The sequence below is a fragment of the Danio aesculapii genome, chromosome 25 (genome assembly GCF_903798145.1).
Source record: "Danio aesculapii chromosome 25, fDanAes4.1, whole genome shotgun sequence".
NCBI lineage: Eukaryota > Metazoa > Chordata > Actinopteri > Cypriniformes > Danionidae > Danio > Danio aesculapii.
The window spans coordinates 34,620,068-34,631,336 of record NC_079459.1 but is presented as its reverse complement, the minus strand read 5'-3'; the positions used below and the strand labels follow the sequence as shown (position 1 = coordinate 34,631,336).

At 33.1% G+C, this 11,269-nt stretch overlaps 1 protein-coding gene across 1 annotated transcript in view; it reads right to left on the bottom strand.

Annotated features, from left to right (window-relative positions):
- kcnq1.2 (potassium voltage-gated channel, KQT-like subfamily, member 1.2) overlaps positions 1–6,038 on the bottom strand; it is a 203,050-nt gene extending 197,012 nt beyond the window's left edge. The window contains exon 1 of the mRNA XM_056451540.1: positions 5,626–6,038. Coding sequence (XP_056307515.1) covers positions 5,626–6,038 — 413 coding nt within the window. The remainder of the gene's footprint in view (positions 1–5,625) is intronic.
- Between the last annotated feature and the right edge of the window lie 5,231 nt (positions 6,039–11,269).

Below are 11,269 nucleotides of genomic sequence, written 5' to 3'. Positions count from 1 at the left end.
AAAGAAGAGGAAAGATATTTCGCTGAATGTTCATGCTGCACTTTTTTAAAAAATAGAAGTGGATAGAGTTATTATTGTATAAATAAATAAATAAATAAATAAAATAACAAAAATAAAAATAAAATAAAAATAATTAAATTAAAAGTAATAAAAATACAAAATACAAAATAAAATAAAAAAATAAACAAAAATACAAAATTATTTTAAAAATACAAAATAAATATATATATATATATATATATATATATATATATATATATATATATATATATATATATATATATATATATATATATATATATATATATATATATATATATATATATATATATATATATATATAATTAAATTAAAATATTTTATATTAATTAAATTTAAATTTTATAAAAATAAAATAAAATAAATGAATAGAAAAATATAAAATAAAATAACAATCAGTTATAAAAAAAAAAAAATAAAAAAAAATAAAAAAAAATAAATCACAATTAAATCTTGAAAATCAGTTGTTGCCTAAACTAAATGAAATGTGTTTAAGGTGAAGCACTGTGATTATTAACAATAAATAAATGAATATATAATAATAATAATAATAATAATAATAATAATAATAATATCCATATAGGTAGCACAGTGGCGCAGTGGGTAGCAAAAAGGTCGCTGGTTGGAGCCTCAGCTTGGTCATTTGGTGTTTCTGTATGGAGTTTGCATGTTATCCCATTGATTGCATGGGTTTCCTCCGGGAAAAAGACATGTGGTATAGGTGAATTGGGTCAGCTAAATTGTCCATAGTGTATGTGCGTGAATGAGAGTGTATGGGTGTTTCTCAGTGATGGGAAACACCCATATGCTTTTACGTGGGCATCCGCTGCGTAAAACATATGCTAGATACGTTGGCAGTTCATTCCACTGTGGCAACCCCAAATTAATAAAGGTACGATGCCGAAAATAAAATGAATGTATGAATGAATAACCATATAAATATACATTTAAAAGTAACGTGCATACAATTATTAACATTTAAAATGAAGACTGAAAAAAATATTTAACTTAAAAACATTTACACTTCAACTATAGGCAATAGTAGCCACACTTTTGTTCGCAATCAGTGAGATTACATTAAATATCGTACACATTGTGTGTAATGATTGTACATATTAGAGATTTGTGTGAGTGAGAGCCTTAAATTCTGAAAAAAAAACACACTGAAAAGCCCTTATTCACTAAAAATGATCCACAATATTCCTGTATAAATCACAACAAAAATTAAATGATTAAGTATTTGTAACACTGCTGCCAAACCAGCTCACATGGCATGGTGATTTATCAGTGAAATCAATGCTCATCCTGTATTTAAACCATTTAGAGTGCAATAAAATGTCATGATTTCTCTATATGAGCCCGTCTGTCTCTGTGATTCAGACTGATTCAGGATCAGATTCACTCGTACTAGGAGCTGCTTCAGTTTCTGTAACCAACACACAGCCTCATGCACTTTTAAAAGGTGAATACAAGAAGTTTAAATGAACAAATACTTATCCTCAATTACAGCTTTGGTTCAAATTAAAAAGCTGACAAGCAAAGTTTGAAATAGATTTAAGAGAGTAAACCCATTGTAACTGTTGGATTAAATAAAATTTTTTATTATGCACGCACTTAATTTACATAAAAAATAAGATGCTAATTAGCAAAATGCTATTTATACAAGCTACCACGTTCCAGGACTGTCAACTCTCATAATAGGTCAATTTCGCATAATAAAACTAACTATACCCTAAATAAACCAATGTTTACCAACGCTAGATGAATACCAGCAGCTCTACTCACACGAGGAAGTAACACAGGAAGTAAAATGCTAATTAAAACGGTTTTAGTCACACCAGGAAATGTAAACTTTCCACAAATTTACCCTAATAAAACCATAACTATACTCCTAAACCAATAATAAACCAATGTTTACCAAACACTAGATACACACTAGCAGCTTTACTCACATGTGGAAGTGATACAGGAAGCAAAATGCTATTTAAAAAACAAACAAACTTTATATTTTAGATTGTTTATCCTCAATTAAAAGCTTATTAAAACCCAAGTAGCCAACCATGAGCTTCAAACATTCAAAAGCTGACTAGAAACGTTTGAAATAGATTCAAGAGAGTAAACCCATTATAACAGTTGGGTTGACCAATGTTTACCAACACTAGATGAATACCAGCATCTCTACTCACACGAGGAAGTGATACAGGAAGCAAAATGCCACTTAAAAATCAAACAAACGTTATATTTTAGATTGTTTATCCTCAATTAAAGCTTATTAAAACCCCAGTAGCCAACCATAAGCTTCAAACATTCAAAAGCTGACTAGAAACGTTTGAAATATAAGAGAGTAAACCCATTATAACAGTTGGGTTGACTTAATTTTTCAAATTATGCACATACTTCATTTACATAATTTTAGGGCAACGGCTTAACTCACTTTTCACAATATGTAAATAAAAGCCCTTTAACAAATAACAAGATGCTAATTAGCAAAAAAAGTATATTTATACCAGCTTTGGTTACTCTTCAGGACTGTCAACTCTCATAATAAGTCAATTTAGCATAATAAAACTATAACTATACCCTGAAAAAACCGATGTTTATACAACGCTAGATGAATACCAGCAGCTTTACTCACACGAGGAAGTGATACAGGAAGCAAAATGTCATTTAAAACAGGTTTAGTCACACCAGGAAATGTCAACTTTCCAAAAATACAGATTTAGCATAATAAATTCATAACTATACTCCTAATAAACCGATGTTTATCCAACGCTAGATGAATACCAGCAGCTTTATTCACGCGAGGAAGTGATACAGGAAGTAAAATGCCATTTAAAACAGTTTTAGTCACACAAGGACATGTCAACTTTTCAAAAGTACCAATTTACCCTAATAAAACCATAACAATACTCCCAAACCAATAATAAAACAATGTTTACCAACACTAGATGAATACCAGCATCTCTACTCATATAAGGAAGTGATACAGGAAGCAAAATGCCACTTAAAAAAAAAATCAAACTAACTTTATATTTTAGATTGTTTATCCTCAATTAAAGCTTATTAAAACCCCAGTAGCCAACCATGAGCTTCAAACATTCAAAGGCTGACTAGAAACGTTTGAAATAGATTTAAGAGAGTAAACCCATTATAACAGTTGGGTTGACTTAATTTTTCAAATTATGCACATACTTCATTTACATAATTTTAGGGCAACGGCTTAACTCACTTTTCACAATATGTAAATAAAAGCCCTTTAACAAATAACAAGATGCTAATTAGCAAAAAAAGTATATTTATACCAGCTTTGGTTACTCTTCAGGACTGTCAACTCTCATAATAAGTCAATTTAGCATAATAAAACTATAACTATACCCTGAAAAAACCGATGTTTATACAACGCTAGATGAATACCAGCAGCTTTACTCACACGAGGAAGTGATACAGGAAGCAAAATGTCATTTAAAACAGGTTTAGTCACACCAGGAAATGTCAACTTTCCAAAAATACAGATTTAGCATAATAAATTCATAACTATACTCCTAATAAACCGATGTTTATCCAACGCTAGATGAATACCAGCAGCTTTATTCACGCGAGGAAGTGATACAGGAAGTAAAATGCCATTTAAAACAGTTTTAGTCACACAAGGACATGTCAACTTTTCAAAAGTACCAATTTACCCTAATAAAACCATAACAATACTCCCAAACCAATAATAAAACAATGTTTACCAACACTAGATGAATACCAGCATCTCTACTCATATAAGGAAGTGATACAGGAAGCAAAATGCCACTTAAAAAAAAAAAATCAAACTAACTTTATATTTTAGATTGTTTATCCTCATTTAAAGCTTATTATAACCCCAGTAGCCAACCATGAGCTTCAAACATTCAAAGGCTGACTAGAAACGTTTGAAATAGATTTAAGAGAGTAAACCCATTGTAACAGTTGGGTTGACTTAATTTTTCAAATTATGCACATACCTCATTAACATAATTTTAGGGCAACGGCTTAACTCACTTTTCTCAATATGTAAATAAAAGCCCTTTAACAAATAACAAGATGCTATTTAGCAAAAAAGTCTATTTATACCAGCTTTGGTTACACTTCAGGACTGTCAACTCTCATAATAAGTCAATTTAGCATAATAAAACTATAACTATACCCTGAATAAACCGATGTTTATACAACGCTAGATGAATACCAGCAGCTCTACTCACACAAGAAAGTGATACAGGAAGCAAAATGTCATTTAAAACAGTTTGTCACACGAGGAAATGTCAACTTTTCAAAAGTACAAATTTACCCTAATAAAACCATAACTATACTCCTAAACCAATAATAAACCAATGTTTACCAACACTATATACACACTAGCAGCTTTACTCATACGAGGAAGTGATACAGGAAGCAAAATGCTATTTAAAAATCAAACTAACTTTATAGTTTAGATTGTTTATCCTCATTTAAAGCTTATTATAACCCCAGTAGCCAATCATGAGCTTCAAACATTCAAAAGCTGACTAGAAACGTTTGAAATAGATTCAAGAGAGTAAACCCATTATAACAGTTGGGTTGACTTAATTTTTCAAATTATGCGCATACTTCATTTACATAATTTTAGGGAAACGGCTTAACTCACTTTTAACAATATGTAAATAAAACCCCTTTAACAAATAACAAGATGCTAATATGATTCAATACATACTGATTTAGCACAATAAAACCATAACTACACATCTAATAAACCAATGTTTACCAACACTAGATGAATACCAGCAGCTTTACTCATGCGAGGAAGTGATACAGGAAGCAAAATACTATTTAAAACAGTTTTAGTCACACCAGGAAACGTCAACTTTCCAAAATGTACAAATTTACCATTATTATACTCCTAAACCAATGTTTACCAACACTAGATGAATACCAGCATCTCTACTCATATGAGGAAGTGATACAGGAAGCAAAATAGTGTTTAAAATCAGATTAACCCGTTTCTAATTAACAAGAATTAACCTAAATTACAGCTAACCAACCATAACCTTTGCTAATTAGCAAAATGCCAATAAAACACCTTTAGTCACACAATGAATTGTCAACTTTCCATAAGTACCCATTTAGCATAATAAAACCATAACTACACCCCTAATAAAGTAATGTTTACCAACACTGGATGAAAGCCAGAAGCTCTACATGAGGAAGTGATACAGGAAGCACTTAGTTTTAGTCAAACTCAAGCAAATGTCAACTTAATGACTTACTAAATGTCAAAAAGTACTGATTTAGCATAATAAAACTATAAATATTCAACAACCTAATTAACCAACCATGAGCTTCAAATATTTAAAAGCTGATGAGCAAAATTTTAAATAGATTTTCATCATGTATTACATGTTATAGAAGCATAAATAAAATAACTAATAACAAGATGCTAATTAGCAAAATGCTATTTATAACAGCTTTGGTCATACTCCAGGACTGTCAACTTTCCAAAAGTACAGATTTAGCATAATAAAACTATAACTATACCCCTAATAATGCAATGTTTACCAACATTTGAATACTACCAGCTCTACTCACACAAGGAAGTGATACAGGAAGCACCTCAGGCCGGCGGGTCTCTCTAGGAAGTTGTACACATCACCCTGCATGCTAGTCTTGGCGTGGTAAGGGCTGTGCGTGAAGCGTGCAGTGGCTAGCGTCTCTCCGGGCCCGCTGTGGATGGAGAGGGGCTGGCGGCACTCGCTGTGGGCCGGTGCCTCTTTTGTGTGGCCACCTGGAGCGACGGGTGCGCTTGATCCATTATTCACCACGGGCTCCAGTTCCAGTGAAACAGGAGAGCGGGACGCGCTGGACACTGCTGCCTCCTCCAGGCTGTGAAAGGAGCTCTGGTTTGGGAATTCATGACCGTTTTGCTTCAGTTTGATGCTGGAGCTGGAAGATGACCAGCCGAATGTGCGACCGCGGGACAGCATAGGGGTCGGATGGTACATGATGGGATGCCGAGTTCAGTTTCTTGGGTAAAAATGGTCCAAATGGGATGAATTTTTCACAGGGAGCCAATGAGGTGTAGATCTTCCAATGCACCAATGCTGGAAAAGAAAGCAGGTTGGAGGGATTATTAACCTGCTTAGACAAGATGGTTTTTGAGAGGTTTTCTAGCTGTTTGGGGCTAAATATTTTAATGACCAGATGTAATTGTCAAAATTATTCACCCTCCTGTGAATATTTCCCAAATTATGTTTAACAGAGCAAGGAATTTTTCCACAGTATTTCCTATTTTATTTTTTCTTTTGGAGAAAGCTTTATTTGTTTTATTTTGGCTAGAATAAAAGCAGTTTATGTAAAAAAAAAAACATTTTAACCTTTTTAACACCAAGCTGTTTTTTTACATCCATTTTTTATTTTTCTTTGCTATTTGGGATTATTGGAAATTAGAATTAAACCAAATTAGAAATTAGAATAAAACCGGAGTATCATCTTTTGATATGATGTAGTTTTAGAGAAAAATTATGTCCATATATGTGGACTCGTGGTCCAAATTTCCCTAAAACACTTTTTCCTGACTGTTTTTGATGCACTGATAATGCATACATATTTTTTGAACATGTTTTCACTATCAGAGAGTAAAAAAAAAAAAAATGCCCATTTTGGACAGTTAAAAATAGTGTTTGGGACACTTCATATGCTGCAAAACAGTTGCAGGATGATACTGTATGTCTGTAACAAAATATAAAACAAAAGTATTTTAAATAGCCACTTAAGAGCTAAAATGTGCTGCCCACGTATGTGGCCACTAAGCCCTAGGAGGTTAAGGTCAATATTATTAGCCCCCTTAAGCAATATTTGTTTTGGATTGTCTACAGAACAAACCACTGTTATACAATGACTTGCCTAATTGTACAGTGTCCTTGAGAAGCCAGAAAGGCGCCTTTAAATAAAATGTATTATTTTTTTATTATTATAATTATCCTAACTTTACTCTAATTAAGCCTTTAAATGTCTCTTCAAGCTGAATACTAGCGTCTTGAAGAATATCTAGTCAAATATTATTGACTGTCATCATGGTAAAGATAAAATAAATCAGTTATTAGAGATGAGTTATTAAAACTATGTTTAGAAATGTGCTGAAAAAAAAAAATCTCTCCATTAAACAGAAATTGGGAACAAAAAATTAAAGAAATCAAATGTTACTGGAGGACTAATAATTAAGAACAGTTTTTATTGTTACTGTTGCATATATAATGGTTGGTTTCCACTTTTGAACATGGATATAAAAACTAAAAAACAAAGAATTCAGCCCAAACTGGTACTCCAAACTTGGAATGTCCTTTTTGAATGTGGGAACAGTTGATAACGCTTAACCACTGTGAAAGACTATAACGGTTGCATGCAGATTGCAAGCACAAGAAAACCATGCATGTTACACATCAGACTAGAATGAACACTGGCTCAATAGAAGAAAGAAACTAAAAGATGTCCTGAGAGTGTAAATCACCAGCAAACATACTTTGTGTGTGTGAGCCTTCTGTTTAAAGCAGTGCCCCAAGTTTAACACTTTGTTTTTCACATGATCATGAGTATTTGGTTGCATTTGATTGATCACTGGTTGCTGGGAAGTCATGATGCGCTCCAAGTCTGTGGTTTTAAATAAAGAGCAGATCAGACAGGTTAATATTGCATGAGGATGAGCTAAACACTGGTAGACATAGCTATAATCAGTTATTGACAGGCACTATGAATTTTAAAAGCACTTAATTTATGAAGTAAATAAAGGTTCTTCAGTGGTTTGCAGAACCATTGCTGGATGCATCGTGTTTTTGGAGTTGATGAATAAAATATAGAAAATTAAATAATTTTTTAATTAAAAAATACTATTATTACTATAAAATAAAATAATAAAAACAACCATGTTGAATTAGTAACAACCAAAACATAAATATATTTGACTTGCTTAAACTTTATTGCATTTCTTTTTATATATTTATGGAATTTACCTGATAATACTTAATTTTGGAAAAATAATAATAGTCACAGTAATAATGGCTGTTCACAATAACACATCTGAGTTACAATAAAGGATTTCCAGGCTTTGATTCTAATTGTGGCGTTTTGGTGACTGTCACTTTAAATTCAAATGAGATTGTGCTCTTTTTCAAAACAGGGCGGAGCTACAAATGCCTGTGTGTCAGCATAGTGGCAGATTCAAAAATAAGACTAAAGTCCTATGCTAATGAGGGAGATTTGGTCACTATTGGGCAGGGCTTTCCCCCTCTGATAATACGTACAAAGGGAGAATGTCAAAGTGTTTCTGCAGTGTTTTATCAAGTGTGATTACAAAAAATAAAATACCCATTTACTATTAGAAAATGCTTATATTCACAGACTGTCGCCACACAACTGTGTTTAAACCTCTTATAAAAGTGATTTTTGCATAATAGCTCCCCTTTACCAAATCTCTTTCTTCTTTTTACACTAAAATGCCTCTGGAATTAAATCAAGCACACTTTGTTTTCCTCATACTGAATCTACTGAATGAGTTCGATCACTGATTCCACCAAACTCTTCATCAGACAGTGAGGACGAGGAGTAAAACAATTACTCCTCATTAATGAGCTCAGACTTTCCCCTGCAGTGAAACCGTGAGATCTCCATCAGCAGATGACCAGCGGATGGACGGACACACAAAGCCATTGGAAAAAAGTCTTTGTGAAGGAGAGGGGATGGAAACAGGAGCCAGCAGTCGTGTATGTCAGTCAGAAAAGTGGAGGTGCTGTCAGATACACTCAAATTACTTTTGCTGCTCGTTCAAACTACTTATTTAAAATGAGTTGAAACAACATAATTCTTAAAAAGTCAGCATGAACCAGACGCTGCGACCGCTTTTTGTTTGTATTGTGACGCAATTCCAAGAAAAACTGAATATTAAATGAGAAAACAGTGGGCGTGTCTTGTTGGTTTCTACTGCAAGCTAATTGGATGTAGTAAAGTAGGCGTTTCATTCAGAATGATCGGGAAGAGTTTCAGGAGAGTTTTACAACCAAACAGACTCCTCCTCACCATTTCGGTTTGTTGTCAAAACTGACAGCTGGAGGGGCGTGGTTAAGTAAGATAGCCCCACCCAATACCTCAGTTTCACGATCACCAGCAATCGCAGATCACTAGAGAATACCAAATCTGCCTCCGATAACTGCAACTCCCATCATGCACCTCATACACACCAGCTCCAGTTCTCGCCCTAATTGCACTCACACAGCTAGAAAGCTCATGATAGACTAAATCAGATGGACCATATAAACAGCATACACACACACACATACTTGGCTGAGTCTTGTTATTGTTACACTAAGAAGAGTTTCCCAGTTTAGTCTAAGTCCTTCCGTGTTCCTTGACCCTTGCATTGTTTATTGTTTTTTGTGGTTTGCTGCTTGTATCGATTATTTGCCTGTGACTTGACTACGCTTCTGGATTGTCCTCATGCTTCTGTTTGTACACAATGACCATTGCCTGTCTGACATCTCTTAATAAAGCTGCACGTGGATCCTCACTCTGTTGTCAACCGACTATAGGTAACACTCAGACAGACGTAATCTGAGAATTTAACTGAAAACAAACAGGAAGTGCATTTTTAGATTTTAATTTTAGATTACAATAACAAACCATTTTTAATGACATGCGCAGATGAATCGTTCACCACAAAACTAGCCAACAAAATCAGTTTGGTTAGTTTTGATTTAATTTGTACTTTAAGGTTGTTTTGGGACAACTTAATTGTTTTATGTTCAATCCAGTTAAATTTGCAAAAGCGATTAAGTTAATGTAATCGATTTGTGTTGTGACAGCATTAAGGAATTGTGTGAATCCCAGCTTTTTTTTTTTTGCAATGCAGAGCCCACTGGCAGATACACTAGCAGACCACCAGTTAAGCTGCACTTCACAATGCCGACAGACTGAAGCCACTCACGGTCAAAGCATGTCGAGAGGATTTACTGGACGGAGAGATAAACACACCCGCGCTCATTCATCTGGACACATCACAAGTGCAGCAAATGAAAGAATTGCATCACTATTAAATCAATCAGTTAAATAGAACTTCTACATTTAAAAAACTATACATTATTCGTATAATTATTTACAAATTACATTTTGTGTGTGTGTTTGCGTGTACATACTGTATGTATTTATAGCTTATATGTATGCATGTTTGTACGTATTATATATATATATATATATATATATATATATATATATATATATATATATATATATATAAATAAATAAATAAATGTGCATGTTTATTATTTTATTTACTTTAACTTTTTTAATAAAGTCTAATCAATTTTATGGTCTCATTAGTAAACACAAACAATGTATGTATTCCTCAGCATTTATTCATCTTGATTAATAAATATAAATATCTAATTTTATAAAATGTGAATCGTTAGCTTTAGTAATGCTAATGCTAACGTAAAAATTACTTTAAAAATATTGTTTGTAAGCTGTCAAAGTGTTGTTATTGTAAAACGTTATAAAAACTAATACATGCATATATACAGTAGTTTCTTTGTACCATACATATACATAGTTTGTGAATAGTAACACGTTCACTCGTTTTCAGTTTAGAACAGAAAGAGACAACGTTTTGGTAATTAATCATAATTCATCTTACGGCATTTATTTTCACAATATCCACGTCTCTTAAAATAATTAATAATCATTTTAATGCTGTATTTACCTCGACATAACAATACACACGCAATTCTAAACTGTACAATGCAAAACATGTCTACTTATAAGTATTATACAGTAAAATGTACAGAAAACGTGTCATGTAATTCGCTGTGTAATCAACGAAGTTAACTTTTAAAGCAACAGTAGCCTACCTCTCTAGCAGGGCTCCATGGAGTCTCTTTCTGTCTCTCGTCATTTTTCCTTCGTCATCATTATTGTTATCTTTAGTAATGGCTTTAATTGCAGTGATGAGGAGCTGCGCTTTACTATCTGTGATGCGGAGTGACTGAAACACATGTGGAGATGCTGAGCGCGCGCTCACCTGATGCGCGTCATCGGCGTCTGTCAATGCGCGTTCACAGACGACACTGTTGAAATCTGTCTTTTTTTTAGAATAATGAACAAGAATGGTATACAAGAAAGGTATAAACGATTGTAACAACAAAACTAGAACAGAACAAAGGAAAACTAAACCAAAAAAGAGAAATAAAAT